Source organism: Astatotilapia calliptera, chromosome 8 (genome assembly GCF_964374335.1).
Source record: "Astatotilapia calliptera chromosome 8, fAstCal68.1, whole genome shotgun sequence".
NCBI classification, from domain to species: domain Eukaryota; kingdom Metazoa; phylum Chordata; class Actinopteri; order Cichliformes; family Cichlidae; genus Astatotilapia; species Astatotilapia calliptera.
In genome coordinates this window covers 3684205-3702743 of record NC_137429.1, presented here as the reverse complement: position 1 = coordinate 3702743, position 18539 = coordinate 3684205, and the positions used below count along the sequence as shown (strand labels likewise).

General features: G+C 40.2%; 1 protein-coding gene and 1 long non-coding RNA gene across 2 annotated transcripts; one reads left to right on the top strand and one right to left on the bottom strand.

Moving 5' to 3' along the window:
* The first annotated feature begins 28 nt into the window (after positions 1 to 28).
* Positions 29 to 2014, top strand: LOC145430356 (uncharacterized). Its single transcript, XR_013910884.1, has 2 exons — positions 29 to 169; positions 434 to 2014. It is a non-coding gene; the product is annotated as an uncharacterized LOC145430356 (long non-coding RNA).
* Positions 2015 to 14373: 12359 nt separating this feature from the next.
* ccr10 (chemokine (C-C motif) receptor 10) lies at positions 14374 to 17713 on the bottom strand. Its single transcript, XM_080305285.1, has one exon. It carries the CDS (start codon positions 17587 to 17589, stop codon positions 16477 to 16479), a length of 1113 nt encoding a protein of 370 aa, XP_080161411.1. The 5' UTR covers positions 17590 to 17713; the 3' UTR covers positions 14374 to 16476.
* Between the last annotated feature and the right edge of the window lie 826 nt (positions 17714 to 18539).

The following is an 18539-nucleotide window of genomic DNA, read 5'->3' as shown; positions in this document are numbered from 1 at the left end:
CCCATGCAGGAGACTGTGACAGCACTGAGCAGCTCCTTCAGTGGCTGCGGCACCCACGGTGTGGGACGGAGAGATTTCACAGGTCTTTCCTCCCCACTGCTGTCAGACTCCACAACAAAGACTCCAACTGATCAAACACACACATCCACACATGTGCAATAAGACTACGGTAAGTGCAATACTCGTTCTCTGACAAAGTTGTATTTTTAGTCAGTTGTATAGCATTTGTATTCTATTTTTATCCTATTGTATATATTATTTTATTCTATTCTATTCTGTACAGTTGTGTACAGTATCTTATTCTTATTGTATTCCAGTGTTCTCTAATTTTTGCTATATAACTTTGCACTGTCCAATTTCTGCTGTGACAAAACAAATTTCCGATGCCTCTTCATGTGATATATTACTTGATGTGGTTTCTTGATTTCTTTAGACCAAGCACTGAAGGTCAAGATCAAACACTGAGCTCATCAGTCGCATACCTGCTGAAGTTCAGGGTCTGGCTGGGCTGGGGTCAGCAAACATTCAGTGTCAGCATCACTCTGGGTTCCTGGCTAGCTTAGCGTTAGCATGGTGTCTGTGCAGATGCTTGCAAAGAGCCAAAGTGATGTTAGCTGAATGATGCAGCTGTTTTGCTCGTGGATGTAGTGTACCATTTACCACAAGTGCTCTCGTCCTTTTGTGCAAACGAGTAAAAGTTATGTTCACATCCAGGCTGTAGACTGCATCGCTATTCTCCTCCTCAGACACATGAAATGAAAAGTGCAACTGTAACTGGTAAGCAGGATCGACAGATAAGCAGACTATCAAACATATTGCGAGAGCAGTAAACGGATAGAAAAACACAATGAAACTATCAGTCATGGATTGGCCTTCTCAGAGCCCGGACTTCAATATTATTGAAGTATTCTTATGACAGATAACTAGTATAAGATCCAAAGAGATATCAGGGCCAGTGCAGGAAAAACATCATCAGACCAAAGACCCAGAATAAAGCATAAACTTTAAGAGTAGCCAATTCAAGAATCTGGCATATTCTTAAATAAGATGAAGGCACTGGCCTCCTCAGCAACACCAAAGGCAGAAGACAACCAAAGAGTATGATGACATGGTCAAGAAAAACAATAATATAACATGTAACCACATCCAGAAGACTTTGAAGGAGGCAAGCATATCATTGTCTACAATGAACAGGAGGGAGCTGCTTTACTACAGCATTTGGTGACATTGATCGATTCAAGACTGCAAGCAATCACTGTCTTCATCCAAGTATTACAAACAATTCTGCATCTTAAATGTGCATAAAGACGAATCTAATTCTTGAAGAGTTCATGTGAATGTTTTGCATAAAAAAACAACAACAACAACAACAAAAAATAACCCTCAAATTAAAGCTCAAATCTGCACTTTGATCAGATTTACAAAAAAAATTCTTTGTCAATTTTATGACACTAAATCCATTCATGTCTTGTGTCTTGCATTGTTTGAACAAAGGAGAAATCCATCCATCCATCCATTCGCTTCCGCTTATCCTTTTCAGGGTCGCAGGGGCGCTGGAGCCTATCCCAGCTGTCATAGGGCGAGAGGCGGGGTACACCCTGGACAGGTCGCCAGTCTGTCGCAGGGCCAACACACAGGGACAGACAACCATTCGTGCTCACATTCACTCGCACAAAAATAGAAATAATGAGAAAACGCCTCTTTAGAGGTCACACTATTCTTAAACACCACATTTTTAAACATCTGTACTGACAGAGCTTCACCACCACCGCATCCTGAGGAGCAACAATAAAATAGCTTTTATTATTATTTTTAACTTTAATGGAAAACTCCAAAACAATACATCAGCCTTAAAATCATAAACACTGACGTGATGTGTAATTTAAAGCCACAGACGTTGGAGGACTGGTACTTATATAAGTCAAAATAAAGCAGTTCATGAGTCTTTCTAAATTAATAAATAATCCATCAATCAATAGTACAAATGGAAAGTGAGTTTACAGATAAACATTAACACTGGCAGTCCCAGGCTTCTACCTTTCTACCTTTAAAACCCGCCACCAGCCAAATGGCTGGTAGGCTTTTAGCTAAGCTTTAGCTTCAGGCAAGTGGAAGCTAAATTGGCTAGTCATTCATATGTAAATTGGGTTGTTACCTGGGAATTCTGGAGGGAGGGGAGTGGGGGTGTGTGGATGAGGGGGTGGGGGAGCTGCTAAAAGCGGTGAGCTTCCTTTTGTTTCATCTTGATGCATTCTCAATCATCCAGGGAAACAAATCTCCAAAAGTCACCAACTTGGAGTGTTTCAGTTTGCCATCTTAGGGAGAAATCAACACACATGGGTGTATGTCCTTTGTTGCTGAGATTTATTGATAAAAACAGTACAAAAAATCAACCATTTGTACACATTTTTACAAATAATTATAAAAAGTGAGTGAGTACATTTCAACATTTTCAGCAATCACTCACAATCCTGGCACTGCCATGGTATCTGTAGTCTGCATTTACCACATGTGTATCTGTTGCAGTGAACACATCGCACAGTGGCATGATTGTTCTTGCAATTGTGTTTGACCTGACACATGGCTCTTTTTCCAGGGCTCGGTGTGGAGGGTTGTGTCAAAGGCAACTGTTCTTTTCTTGCCTTCTTCGCAGCTACATGAGAGTGAGCTAACTCCCTTGCAAGCTCCACCAGGAAGTCCACCCGTCTTTCCTTCGTCCCGGAGCATGCTTGATACAGCACATGTGCATTCAGTGCTGCCATGTCAATCATGTTATAAAACACGGCAACTGGCCAGCGCCGTGTTCCTCTGCGGACAGTGTACTCCCGAACCATCTGGTCCATCTGGACCATCTGGGTTTTGTGCCTCGCCCCGCGCTGAAACACAAAAACGTGCTCCCCAGGATGGAAGCTGGCTCCAGCAGGTTTGTGAGGACCTCAGAGCTCAGCTTCAGGGCCTGCAGGGGGATGTCTGATCACAGCTACAGCTGCAGTTATTATATGATATAGCTGTTTACAACTAACATTTAAACTCTCCATTCCTTCAACCTCTGCTGCCACGCTGACGGCGTATGCGGCCAAACGGAAGAAGACAGTCTATATTCTTAGCAGCATGCACGGCGTGGTTCAGACTGATAACACTACCAAAAGGAAGCCAAACACTGTCACCCTTTACAACAAAACAAAGTGTGGCGTGGATGTGATGGACCAGATGGTTCGGGAGTACACTGTCCGCAGAGGAACACGGCGCTGGCCAGTTGCCGTGTTTTATAACATGATTGACATGGCAGCACTGAATGCACATGTGCTGTATCAAGCATGCTCCGGGACGAAGGAAAGACGGGTGGACTTCCTGGTGGAGCTTGCAAGGGAGTTAGCTCACTCTCATGTAGCTGCGAAGAAGGCAAGAAAAGAACAGTTGCCTTTGACACAACCCTCCACACCGAGCCCTGGAAAAAGAGCCATGTGTCAGGTCAAACACAATTGCAAGAACAATCATGCCACTGTGCGATGTGTTCACTGCAACAGATACACATGTGGTAAATGCAGACTACAGATACCATGGCAGTGCCAGGATTGTGAGTGATTGCTGAAAATGTTGAAATGTACTCACTCACTTTTTATAATTATTTGTAAAAATGTGTACAAATGGTTGATTTTTTGTACTGTTTTTATCAATAAATCTCAGCAACAAAGGACATACACCCATGTGTGTTGATTTCTCCCTAAGATGGCAAACTGAAACACTCCAAGTTGGTGACTTTTGGAGATTTGTTTCCCTGGATGATTGAGAATGCATCAAGATGAAACAAAAGGAAGCTCACCGCTTTTAGCAGCTCCCCCACCCCCTCATCCACACACCCCCACTCCCCTCCCTCCAGAATTCCCAGGTAACAACCCAATTTACATATGAATGACTAGCCAATTTAGCTTCCACTTGCCTGAAGCTAAAGCTTAGCTAAAAGCCTACCAGCCATTTGGCTGCTCTCCGGGTTTTAAAGGTAGAAAAGCCAAATGGCTGGGCTCTGGGCCTTCCTAGTGTTAAACACTCATAAAAAAAAAAAAAAACATTGTTGAATTCAAAATAAAAACAGCATTTTTTTACAGAATGCAGTAATTAAACAGATTAAAAATTCAAATTAAGATGTGTTGGATGTGTTGCTCCTCAGCATCACAGAGCAGTTTTAGAACAACTGAGAGTCATAAATGCTTGTTTATTTATTGTGTATTTGCAGATACAAGCCCAGAACAACTTTGGGGTTTTTCTTCCACCAAAGTTTTAGAGACTTTTGTCACCACAAACACACCAAACAAGTGTTCCTTCAAAATCTGTGCATCTATTACTCATACCTGCTACAGACAGAAGTACTAAATGCTTAGTTTCTAGGGTTTTTATTAAACCAAGAACATCACAGTGCTGCAGATTTATTAAAACAGAGATGGTCAGTGTGGAGGTGAGATCCGACTTACTCTTGTCTCACTGTGTTAAATCAAAAAGGGGACTTAGATTATATTAAATATGTTTAACTTTCCTCAGCTCTGTACCTGTACGCTTTACAGTGTCCTGTCATCTAAGACTTTGTATCAGGGTGACATCTTGTGGGCAAAACTGTATTACAGTTTTCAAAGAGTGGGCTAAAGATGACACGCAGCAGTGAAATGGACCCAATCAGAGCAGTTGGTCAAAGTCAAAGGAGCTGCTTTATTTTTTTTATATCACCTTTATTTAGACAGATAAATCTCATTGAAACACAAGGTCTCATTTTCAAGAGCAGCCTGAATGTGTTAAAACACACTATAGTCATTACATTTCATAAAACCAACTAACTGGAAAAATTCAACTAAAAATAAAATAAAAGACAGTAGAAATAAAACATTACAAACAGGAACAGCCATGCAATGATGTTTTGTCTATCATCCTTACAATTTATTAAAAAACCCTTCAGTTCATTTAAGCTGCACAACTTCAAGTACTGTTGTAATTCGTTCCAAGTATAAGGAGCATTGTAGGAAAATGCCTTTTTCCAAGCTCTGAGTTTATAGTTAGTTAATAAGGTGGGATAGCCACATTTTTCTAAGGGTAGTGTGAAAGCTGTTTTCCAAACATCAGGAACAGTATTAGTTTGAGTGGAAATATTACAAATATGTGACACTGGTTGGGCTATAAGACCTGCAGCGAGGTGTAAGAAATAGGGAGGAATGCTATCAGACCTACTGATTTTTTTAGGATGGGGAGAAAGTTTACAGGAGGGGAGGAAGAGAAAGATAGAGAAGAAGAAGAGGGAGAGAGGAAAAAACACTGAGAATCTGCTGAAGAAAAAAAAAGACACACCAGAGAATCCACAACATGTGCCTAAAAAACAGTAAATAATAAATAAGTAATGTTACTGAACAGCACACAGTACTAATAATACAAGCAACAGCCACAGTGCAGAGCCCACAAGGGGCTGTGACGTTGAGCCCACAGGCTCTGCCGTGGTCCACACCAGAGATTGGACACCCAAGGGCACCCCACCCCCAGCAAGGGCCCTGGGCAGGCAGCCACAAGTGAGTCAGTACACAATCACCTGGCACTGGACACCGAGAACCACCAATGCCACTGGCAGGGAGTGTGGTCGGGGGAAATAGACCCCACACAAGGGGAGTCAAAACCCTATCCTGACACACAGACATATACAACAGACTCACAAAGACACAATAGAGAGAGGGAGAGAGATGCTATAGATCTTTTAATGGTATATTTATGGTGTCTTTCCATTTGGGTTACTTCATAGTGGAAAGCTGTTGTTTGCAAGAGAACGTTCATATGTTAGTGTGTGCAGAAATACCAATTTTTTTGTATTACTCTGATTAAAATGAGATCAAATATGTATGTTCTAAGTCAGATCAAATCTGTTGTTTGTTTATCATCTAAAAAATAAACAAAGTTTCAAGTACAAACAAGAAGTTAAGTCTAAGTAGGAAGTGAGAAAAGGGCCCACAGACCGAGCATGACCTCGAGCTTTTAATCTGTCCATTTTGTGTGTGCAGGATGCTCGGGGAATTTTGGAGGGTTGTGTTTGATAACAGCTCAGCACAAAAGAGGCTGAATAAACGAAATCAGTCAGTAGAATTCCGATTAGGTCAGCAACTTTGGTTTGGTTTTGTCCTCTGAGCTCAATAAAACTTTGAAAACTCAATCAACTTTTTGCTACTTACATCAAAACAAACAAGCTCTTATTTTTGTTATTATACTTTGAAATAATAAAAAGTATGACACAGGAACTAAAGGCCACCACGGTGCGAAAAAACGTTGGCTTCTCAGACATTTTTGAATTGTATATTTCAGCCATTTTCATACTTACAGAACATGCTAACATGGAAATCACTAACCTGGCCTTCCAGGCTGTAAAGCTGAATTTAAGGATAATTTTTGTTTTAATTCTACTACCATTGAAAGACAGTTAGAAGAAACCCTTGAAACTCTTCATATTTCAGGCCTCCTTTAAGACAATTAATGACTGGGTGTGTATCAGAAGCCAGTGAGGCTGGAAAAACCTGGAAACTATTTTAATGGGCATCACACCACATATTTATTGACATATACTGTGTCAAAATTCATCATTAAGAGTAAAGAGGAGGACGTCAGATATCACATTTATAAGGGAAGAGAGTTAAAGTTAGACAGGTTGGACAGATGGATGGTCTCGTTTGGTTCAGAATTCCAAAGTTTTCAAATATGAGCAAATTAATTTGACAATGCAGACAAACACCTGGATTTTCTTGTGTCAAACTGTCTTGTTGTGGCTTTTTATTCATGATTAGTGAGTTAGCCGTCCAATTAAAGTAGCAAACATCTCTATTAATTAATATGGGAATAATACTACATAAATAAGAAACAGCATGTGCCAATTTGTCCAAAAACACATTTGCAAACACTCGTAGGCTCCTCTCACTAAGGGAACAGAGCGGCCTCACGGGCTGCAGCTCAGACGTGTTTACAGAAAGATGCCTCAGCGGATGGGTGCTAAAACCACCAAAGCTTTCTCCGAAAAACATGCAAGTACCGGAGATTATAAAGAGCAACACATACTGGCACAAACAGACCTGAGACGTATGAATGCACTGAAAAGGCAAAGCCATCTGACTGCAGCACAATGTGGAGTCTAATAAAGAGCTGGAAATGAGAAATAGGCTAACCCTTGTCTGCAGTTTCTGTGACTAAAATGGAGCCTCAGCAAGCTTTGATGATAGCCACGGTAGCGTGTGTGTGTTTGCATGTGCGTGTAAATGCATTACTCGTGTTGTGGGCACATAAACTAGTTTTTTTTTTCAGTCCACTTCTGTGCACCTGTCACTCTACTGGGAACAGAAACAAGGTCCCCAGAAGGTATATCATTCATTTATAGTATGGAAACTGGGACGGAGGTTAAAATGTAGCAAGCGGTGCTTCAAATCTCCACAACCATGAATGTGAGTCGTTACAGCACTCTGAAACCCAACTCTGTGTGTGTGTTTGTGAACTGGAAATGTATGATATTAATCTTTAATTACACATACTGAGAATCTCAAAGATCAATCCTTCAGCGAGATAACAGATGCAAAAATAGCCTGAAGGATTAATTTAACTGTAACATTACAAATGTACTTGATATGTCTTAAAAATATCAGAAAAATACTGATATATGACCAAAAACCAGATGCTCTTTTCTTCTTCTGCACAATGAGGGAATAAAACAGGAAATCACAATTTTTGTTTTAGGACCACTGAAGGTCTTACACACAAAAAAGGAGGGGATGGGGGAGAGTAAAATTATGAAACAAGAATGAGAAAAATCTGACAAATTACAGGAAACAGACAAACTAATTAAGGAGGAAACACAGTGTTTATTTATGTTAGGCTGAAAATTCATCAAAAATAACACAACAAGCTGAAAGCTTATTTTCATTACACAGACTAACTTGGACTGGATTGATTTTAAACAATCAATACTGGCCTAGAATTAGTTCATCTGTATTTTTCCTGATAGATGATATGATAAATGATATATGTAACCTTTGGCTCCCTGTCCCTGCATTAGGGACAAAGACACAAGATACACTATATCAGTTATTACTACTAAATTACTGAGAGGCTCTGTGGGAGATCTGATGCTATGATGAAAAGTTTTCCTATAACTATGCCCATAAGCTCCGCACTGCATATGAAGCAGATGCCCACAGACAGTTGACACTGCTTGCGGACATTTGAAAATGTTGTAAACAAACCTTCAGCAATGAATCTTTCCTAAACAAAAAAGAGTCATCAATGTCCAAGTTTTGTTTGGTGAAAGGCCAAAACCTCTCTGGTGGATACAAAACCCTATAGACACTTTTCAATTTTACATGTTAAATAAAGGTGCAGATGGCAGGCACGGGTGCTCACATGCACAACACAAGTGGTGAACCAAGTAAAAGACAACGGGGACCACAGGACATCAGAGTGTTTGAGCAGAAATAAAAACAGTGGTGAAAACATTTCAGGCTCATGCACATGCTCCTCATACAGATGTGGCACTACACAAAAATGTAAACACTGCTTTATTCCAAATAGATTTTTTTGAAGTATTTAGTCTCCAAGTAAAAGTCCTAATCCTACTATAACAACATCATCCATGTTTTTGTGTGAGATTACAGAAACACATTGATAACCTGATTCATAAGCATGTATCTGATCGGCACGCACATCTGGAAAATGTGCGTGCCTTACGTACAAATTTGCACTGAAATAAAAAATGCATTTTAGAAAATGAAATTCACCTCTCAGCTCGCTCGCCCATAGTTCAGGCTTTTGTTTAATTGCGTGGAAACGATCAGCATGAACGCATTCTGCGGTTGCTTGAAAGAAAAAAAAAAACTAACTGAAAAGCAGAAGATATTTTATGACCTTCTGTTTCTTCTTTCTCATGTGTTGCAAATGAGTGTGTGGTTAGACATTTCAAAACTGAAGTGACTCCAGCCACCTGCTGAAGGGTGATAAACAACTCCGGTGACCACGCTGCTTTTTTCTTGTACTGTGGCCACTGGGACTAATGATGACATGGGATTCTTGTCAAACCACAGAAAACCGAGGACCGAAGGCAATTTTTCAACTTTCCGTTTTGGCCACTGCTAAATGTGTTGTTTGATCAGATACGAATTATCTAAGCCATGAAACTGACTTCAGGAAAGTTTCACACTGGTAGCTGATACAAATCGACTTCTGTCACACAGAGCACTTTAGACTGACTTTAGCGGGATTATGGTGCAACAACTTATGAGAGGATTAATATGCTCCTGTTTTATTGAAATGTCACCTACGTGTTGTGTGTAGATGGAAATTCTTGTAATAGAAAATCTAAGAGGGCCTAATGTAAGCATGATAACATCCTGTAGTTTTCTGAAATCTGCTTGTTTTGCATGTCGATAAAATACAATCTAAGCTTATTCAACTTATATTACTCAGTCATTTCTGAATCTCAATGATTACCTCTAATGTGAAGACGTCTTCAGGTCTAACAGCTGATGGGGGGTTTACGTATTTATTGCATGGGATCTTAAACCTGCGTCACACAGCTTCAAACAGTATAATGCAAGTCTTGGGTTTTGCTTCCAAGCAGCTGGTAATTTTGTAATTTTTCAAAAAACATTGAATACTTTTTCACTCATCTTCAGTCCAGCCGTTTGCAGAGAAACGATTTTTGTTTGTTTGTTAAAACTGACCTATTAATCATGCAAACTTGAAAAAGAATGTCAAAAAGTGTTTTAATTCAATTTGAGCAATTGCTTTGACGACAGTGGGAAGGAAAAACTCCTTTTTAACAGGAAGAAACCTCTAGAAGAAGCCTCATCTGCTGTGACCGGTTCTTGTCACACGACAGGACAAAGACATGCTGTGTCTTTAATAATAATTAAGAATTACATGCAGAGAGGTGTATAAACACATAGTGAGTGAAGAAGGTGACTGAAAAAGAAACACTTGAAAGTAGAGATAGTGTCTGTCTCCTGAATCCAAACTGGAAGATGGTTCCACAGAAGAGGGGCCTGAAAACTGAAGACTCTGCCTCCCATTCTACTTTTAAATACTCTAGGAACAAGTAAGCCTACAGTCTGAAAGTGAAGGTGTTCAGTGTATGAGGTCTTGAGCCTGATATTTCAAGACCTTGTTTGTGATGAGCAGGATTTTGAATTCGAGCAAGTATCTGCTTAGATACTAAATTTCAAGGTCAAGTACAATAATCTCAGTTTTATCCTCCTCAACAATTAAACTTACTTCTGCATTCTTTCATCTTGTCATCCAAAGCTGTGTGAAATTTCAGACCTGTGTGGCTGCTCTTGCGTCAGACTGTGACTTTCCTGTTTGGGATGTTCCTGTTTTTGTTATCACCAGAGCTGAGCAGCTTCACAAGTTGCAGCTTTAACATGTTTGGGGAGCAGCGAAAACCACCAAACCTCTCTCTGAAAAACATGCTGGTACCGCAGGTTATAAAAGAAAAACGTGTGTAGGCACATATAGATGAGAGGAATGCATGAAAAAGGTAAACCTGTCTAACTGCAGCGTGATGTGGAGAGAGAATGAGAGACAGTTGCAAATATGCCTGCAGTTTCTGTGACTAAAACAGAGCCTCAGCGAGCTTTGATGATAGCCACTGTAACATGTGTGTGTGTACTTATATTACTTGTGCTGTGGGTACAGAATCTGGTTTATTCAGATCAACGCTGTAAACTTGCCTCTCTTTGGTAGATAAAAAAAATCCCCATCGAAGGCTGACTTTGAGGTTAACGTTACTCAACCAGTGGCTGTGCTTAAGTCTGTGAAGGCCTTGATAGAAATCAAGATAAAGCTGTTTGGAATTACAGAAACTTGACCCTGTGTGTGTGCCTGGTAAGGATCAACTCAACAAAGAGACCCCCCCCCCCCCCCCCAAAAGAAAAACAAAACAAAACAAAAAACCCCAAAACAAAACACAATGACACGGTAATGTCAGTTACCAGAACAGGATAGTTTCGGCATATGAACGTTCCTCTGCAGGCGCGAACTTCATAATGTTTTTTTCCTCTTTTGGTCAGTGGAGGTGTTACTTCTTGTTACAATTATAACCCTGTTTTTTACAGATAGTTACCCTCAAAGTTACATGTTGGTGACATCAGCCCATTTACTATAAGAGAGAAAGCAACAGCTAGGAGGAAACCACCTGCAAGAAATAATTTTTATCATTGTATATTTAGCAATACTCTCCTTTCCTTCAACTATGAAAAGTTCGTGTTTGCATGACTGAAGAGCTCTTTTGGTCTAAAACATACTGTTGCGAACGTGGTTTAGAATATTTTGCTTTATCTATCACATTAGTCGTCACTTCAGTCAGTAGCAGGGGTGTGTCTGAGTGTGCTTGTGATTAACCTCTCATTATCCAGTGAGCTAGCAGAAAACTAAGTGACTAAAAAGTCTTGTGAAAAATGTTAAGACCAAGGTTTGCAAAATAGATTTTTCAATCAGTAGGACTCAGCATGAGTGACAGCAACAATGTGGTTAGAGAAGTCCGAAAAGCCTTTCTTCCCAGAGGCTTCGATAAGAAGAGGTTTGAGAGGCGAGGCTGGGATGATTTGGACATGTGCAGGGAAGAGATAGTGGGTATGCTGGGAAATAAATGGAATATGGAGCAGCCAGGCAAGAGGAAAAGTGGAAGGAAAAGTGAACCACTGCCAGATATTTTGCTCCAGTCTAATCACCACTTACAACAGGCATAGATCGCAAATTCAAAACGTTATTTATTCCAATAGATTGATGACGGTTACTTCAAACCCCAGAGGCTGTCTGCTCCCAGTCCACCTAAAACAAAAAGAAAATGCTAGAAAAAATCCTTGAAGCACAGGTACAAGAGGAGCAATAGCAACAATTTTACGTTCCAGCTTATTAATTCACTGTAGACTCAGACAAGGTTTTGATTTATTTGACTGACTCTTCGTCTTAAAATGGAAAAATAGGACCCAGTTCTATTTGTTGTCGTCTATCGTCACAGCTGGCCCTTACGCAGAGTTTCCAGTCTGATTTCTGTCTGATCTTTATCTGTGCTCAGTTCAGAGAAAAAATGACAGTAGCTGATTTTAACATTCATGTAGAGACTGAAAAAAACAAACTCAACACCAGGTTTTTATTTATGATTTAGACTCAGCTGGCGTGTAAATGAGCCCACTCGCAGCTTTAGTCACACTGTGGATTTTGTCCTGACATGGAAAATAACATTGAAAACCATTTCTCAATAACATTTCATTTTAGCTCAAAGAACTGTAGTACGCTATATGTATTTCTGAAAGTGCTGTAAAAAAAACCTTCCCTCTTTATCATTTTCAGTGCCAACACATGCAGGTACCTAAATCCTACTCCCACTACGAGATTACTGCAGAGCAGTACGTACAACTTTAGATATTGTGGCTCCTCTAGAAAAAAATAAAAAATAAATCAGAAGTGCCTGACTCTGGGGTATAACTCACAAATGCACGTCTTAAAGCTGGAGTAGAAATGATATTGCACTAGTATAAGAGATGTTTTTTGGCCCAGAAAAATAGTTTGTTGCTCTACAAAAAAGCCTCCGTATTTGTCAGTGGTGAAAGAAAACAGACCTCAGTCTATTTGAAGAGTTTCAGTCAGGTTTCACAATCCATCATAGCACAGAGACGGCACTACTGAAGGTTACAACTAATCTTATAGCGTCTCATGTCTGATTGTTCTGCTAGACCTCGTTGCAGCTTCCGACACTGCCGATCACAACAATGTCATACAGAGCTTGACTGTTGCAAGCTGCTATTAAAGGAAATGTGCTGCAGTGGTTTGAATCATCTGTGCAAGCACCAACTCTGTTTACATTATTAGAAAATACTCCATAGATATTCATTGCTTTGCAGATGATGAGTTATTTCTGTCCATGAAGTCACATGACACAGGCATGTCTCAGAGACAAAGACCTGAATGACTAAATAATGACAAAACTGAGAATATTATATTTGGTCCTAAAAGTCATATAAACGTTCCAGCCAACCAGATAGCCATCCTGGATAGTATTACGTTGGCCTCCAGTAACACTGTGAAGAATCTTGGTGTCATTTTTGATGAAGACATGTCCTCCAATGCAGATATTAAACAAATATGTAGCACTGCTTTACTTCATCCGTGCACTGTCTCTAAAATTGGAAGCATTCTATTGCAGGGTGATACTCAAAAACTAGTTCATGCATTCATTACTTCTAACTTAACTATGGCAATTCATTATTATTTTCACTCCCCATGTGTATGTATACCACTTTGGCTTGTTTGTGTTCTCTGTCTCTTCATCAGTCGCTGCCTATGCTCTCTTTTTCATGTCTCTTCCCTTTCTCTAGCTCCCAACCAGTCATGGCAGACGAGCCGTACTAATGATGAGTCTGTAGAGCCGGATAATGAGAGGGGGGTTGGTGTTCATTTCTGTGAATGGTTCAACTGACACTCAACCAATCTCTGAGTAATTTTATGACTGGAAACTTAACACTCCTCTAAGCTCTGAGGATTTATTGTGTCACCAAAGAGTGAAACAAGACTAAAGGTCAGCCAAATCCAGTCAGCTCTGAATTCTGCAGGAAGAGAAAAGCTGATAGAACCAGTGAGATCTTTTGCATTCCTACTCACAAATGAGCTTTCTTAAGTTTTTTAAAATTTCTCCAAAAACATGCATCTCTATATTTCTTATTGGCAAAATGTATTATCTCTTACTGTCCTAATTCTATTGAATTTATTCAATAAGACCTGCAAATATAAATATTCTGGTTTGAAGGCCAAAGTAAAAGGAAGGTCTGTGTAATTAAACCTAATCTAAAAGGTAAATATTCTCAAAAAAGTTATTTTAAAATAGCTGACACTCATAAAACCCATAGAAATCTGTTGTGTCAACCCCTTAAATCAAAAGCAACATGAAATTTTAATGAAAGAAAATATACAGTTAATGCCCTAAATGTAACATTTTAGACAACAGCTTCATTCATTTTGGACTATCTTGTGAGAACTCCCAGTGAAACCAGAAGTGTAGAGAGTGTGAGTTAAATTAGAAACTCTGTTTATGCTGGGTAATGTAGTTCTGCTAAAAGTTAACCAAACTGTCTTCAACTAGTTCCTCTGCCTCGGAGTCTGTTAATGCAGATTATTTAATCCTGCTAGTTACATGCTTTTGTTGGGTAAATCAAACACACTAAAATAATTCAAGAGACAAAATGTGTTCAAAGGTTTCACTGGCTGTTTCAACCCCTTTCTGAAATTAAAGGTTTTGGTTTTTTTATAGATCTACTATAGCTCTTAAAATATACCGTAAGGCGTTGATTCAAACAAAAAGCAAGTCTTAAGGCAAATATCTACAAAATTAAAATGAAACTTTATTGTAATTTATACAAAACAAACAAACAAAATAAAGCAAGAATAATTGGGCTACAGAGTCACAGTAAGAATGAAGTAAGAACATCGGATATTTACATACAAACATTTGACAGTCTTGTCAGTCACCCCGTTGTATACTGCGGTGAATAACAGCACATATAACTAAGCTGTGGTCTATCTTCAAATAAGCTGCGTTTTTGTACAGTAACCTTTTTTCAAACATTGTCTTCATGCTATGAATGCTTTGGCGATGCTGGCCCTCCTAATGCTTACGGCTGGATCCTGATCTTCACTGATGACACATCAGGTTTGTAAGATCGTAGCTTTGAAGTCTCTTCAGGCTTTCACTGCCACTTTGTGTTGTCAGTTGTGTGTTCATACATAATGTGTGTCGTCATCAGGATAGGGATTTGAAAAAAAAAAAAAAAAGGATAGGGATTTGGGTTGGTTGGTGGAGCTGTAGCTTAAAGTTTACTGGTAATTATGTGACAATACATTCAGATCATGTTACGGGTCAACACAAACGTAATGCAGAGTAGTGTAATGAATGAAATAATCAATTTTCCAATGAGTAATAAATAACGTTCGGCGTTACTCAACAAAATGGAAAAAAAAGTCATGTGGAATATGTTACTTTTTTTAAGGAACAGCGCCATCACTGGTCATATCTGGGATAGGTGGTTGGATGTGACAAGGTGTTATATGAAAGATCTCCTTTTTACCTATTTTTTGGTGCAGGGTTAATCTTCTAGAATTACATGAAGTTTGTTAGGTTTGAAATGACACTGAAAAAGCAAAAAATAAAATAAAAATAATTTATATATATATATATATATATATATATTAGGGGTGCAACGATACACAAAATTCATGGTTCAGTTCGATACTTTGGTGTCACGGTTCGATATTTTTTCGATAGAAAAAAATGTTCATGCCTTTTTAATTTGTCATTTATTAAAATTATAAATATATATTTAACTCAAAAGTAGTTTTTGAATTTAATGATGCTGAAACAGCAAAATAATAATAATTTAAAAATCTATCTGATGGTGGAATCACTCATCTTTGGAAAAGAGAGTTTATTACAGAGAAATGTCTCTTTACAAAATAAAAGCTCTACTATACGCTTCTTCTGGGCTATATTCTCAGCAGCATATTAAACATATCAGGTCCCCATAAGGAGAATCCTGTGCTAACGGCTGTCTAAAGGACTCGGGTAAAGTTTGTAGCATGCGTGCTTGTTGTTTTTGTCTGCTTCCACTTGTCTTTGCACTAGGATGATGTCGGCGTAAATGTGCAGTCATATTTGTTGTGTTCCCACTAGTGCTGTCAGCGTTAATCTCGTTAAAATGACATTAACGCCATAACGCAGCAAATCTCCGTTAACGAGTTACGGCGGATCGCCCTGTGCGTGGGGCTGGACGGCGTCAACAAGCTAACTGCGCTAACGCACTAGTTCCCACCAATTGAGATACATACTGTTTTACTTTTGTCCATGACGCGCTTACCATCAGGGTCATGCTTCACATGAAAACCAAGATAGTTCCAAACGCCAGATCTGAATGAGGGTGGGGGAGGCTCAATTTCGGGTAGCGTTGAGGCAGTTGCCATGTTACAACGAGCTTAGCTTCTGTCTTGCTAGCTTGCGCTGCGCTCAGTGGATCTGCACTCGACAGTGTAGCCTAGGCGGGCGGAGTAGTCGAACGCAGATTCACTGAGCACTCAACACAGACAGCATCGTCAGAAGAAAAGTTGATAAAATAAATAAAAAAAATTGTTCGATACACATGCGTACCGAACCGAAAGCACTGTATCGAACGGTTCAATATCGATACGAGTATTGTTGCACCCCTAATATATATCTATATAGAGCTAAAGGGGTCAGGTAGGACAAACGTATTGATTTTTCATGGGGTGACCCATTCAGCTTGACTTACCAACAAGTTACCAACAACTGAATATAAGATGTTCCATTTCTAATAATGTTTATTTAAATTTTTGGTTCTTCATAACAGCTGTACGAAATATAAAAAATACAACATAATACAATATATGCAAAGCAGTTCATCGTCCACTCAGAGTTTATTTGGTTTCCGAAAACTTGAAGGCAACGGGACCATCGGGAGATGTTGGAGAGCATGCCGAAAGCACGGTGAGAGCAGGTGAGGAGGCGGAGATTGATGTGGAGTTCACCGTCTGTGGCACGACCAGATTGCGATATGGGCAGCCTGAATCGTAGATAAGCCTCAACACGTCCTGACGGAAACGCACGCCTACCAGGGCGTAGAGGATAGGGTTGAGGCAACAGCGGGTGTACGCCAGCGTGCAGGTGATGTACTCCAACATCAGACCACAGAACGGGCCAAACATTTTGCGACACAGCACCGCAGTGTATGGCAGCTGGAATACCAGAAAAACCAGCACCAGGGCAACCATCAGCTTCAGTGTACGCTGCCGTTGCCATTGCTTCCCTCGCCGATGTGCGTGCCCTTCCCACAGCACTCGAGCAATCGAAGTGTAGCTTGCCACCATAATGGCGAGGGACAGGCAGAAGATGGTGATGATCACGCCACTGGGAACCAGTCTTATTTGACCACTTACTTGCATGACACAGTACGCTTCAGTTTTGTTGCTTGAATTCCCAGAGAAGCTCTTTGAAACCCCTGAGAAGCAGATTTCAGGGATGCTTAGAGCCACTGCAACAAGCCATACCCCCACGGCAGTGAGCTTCCCAGCTGTTAGGATTTGGCTGCGCAGCCTGAGCATTTCCTGCGCTCGTGCTACTACCATGTAGCGGTCGACACTGATGCATGCCAGTAGCAGCAGCCCGCTGTATGTGTTGATGGCGTAGGTTGCACGCATGATCTTGCAGAGATGATAGGAGAAAATCCAACCCTTGTGAGTGTCAATGGCCTGCAATGGGAGTGTGAGGAGCAGGAGGAGGTCAGCCAGCGCCAGGTGGAACAGGAAGACATCGGTCATGGAACGAAGTCGAAAGCGGCGGTAGAGAGCAAAGGTGGCGATCACCAGGGAGTTTCCTGCAACGCCAAGCAGGAAGATGGCGGTGAAAGCGCAAGCTTGGAAGGTTTTGATGACGTCCACCTGGTGGTCATCAGCTTCACACCAGTCTTCATTGTCAGGATAATCTTCGGAATATGAGTCATTCAAGAAGTAATCTATAGTATAGTCAGGCATTGCTGTTGGAGAAAATAAAACTTGTAAGTCAAAGAATTATTAAAATAAATAAATAAATACTATTGGTGATCCTCAGCATTTCCCCTACACTGTGGGCACTTTAACTTTCACACGTAATTTGGGGCTAACTGTATCATTTAAGCCTAAAGTATCCCAGTATCACATGCGGTCCCTAGGGAAAAAATAATTGCCCACATCTGCTCTTGGAGCAACAAGAGGCTGACATTTTTTGCCTTTCAGTAAATCAACTTGAAAACTAGCAAACAGATTGGAATAAACTGGGCTCAGACACACTCTGTGGCCACCACCAGGTCAGGATTGGTTTGTGATTGTAAGACTGACACTTATTATGACAGATTAATAAGGACATGTTTGGGTCATAAATTGAAAGTCGGTACTTGAGGGACATGGTCAGCAGACATGTATACTATTGATTGGGTCTTTCCAAAAGGCCCTTCAGTACATTAGCTTATTTCCTGATATTACAGGAAATTTACGGTCATATGTTGATTCCTGTAGTCGCTGCTGTTCTTATAGCCTGTATGCATTCAATTTCTAAATGTTTGTTCATCAAGTGAGTTATTCTGCTTACTCTTGTCAGTAATTATGTACACAAACTACAACCAGAAAGCTGGTTACTAAACAGCTGCTCTGACTTGTGGTTTTTGTCTCCTCCCTCTATTATTTGTAGCTGCACCACTGCAACATTTATTAACATTTATCTAAGCAGGAAGTGAAACTCATGCAAAGAAGATTTCTAATCTTTTTTGCATGAGGGTGCTGGGCTAAGACAGAGTTTCAGGAGAAAACCTGCCCAAGCATGTCCTCTTATGGATCCAGGACCCTCTTGTGAAGCAGCTAACGACAATGTGCTGCTTGAAAAACTCCCCCCATTATGAGTTGTGTTTCCTTTCATATAGTAGAGGGCACATCTCAACTATTCACTGATA

Bases quoted from the DNA above. Each gene is read 5' to 3' on its own strand.
- ccr10 (XM_080305285.1), bottom strand. From the start codon at position 17,589: ATGCCTGACTATACTATAGATTACTTCTTGAATGACTCATATTCCGAA.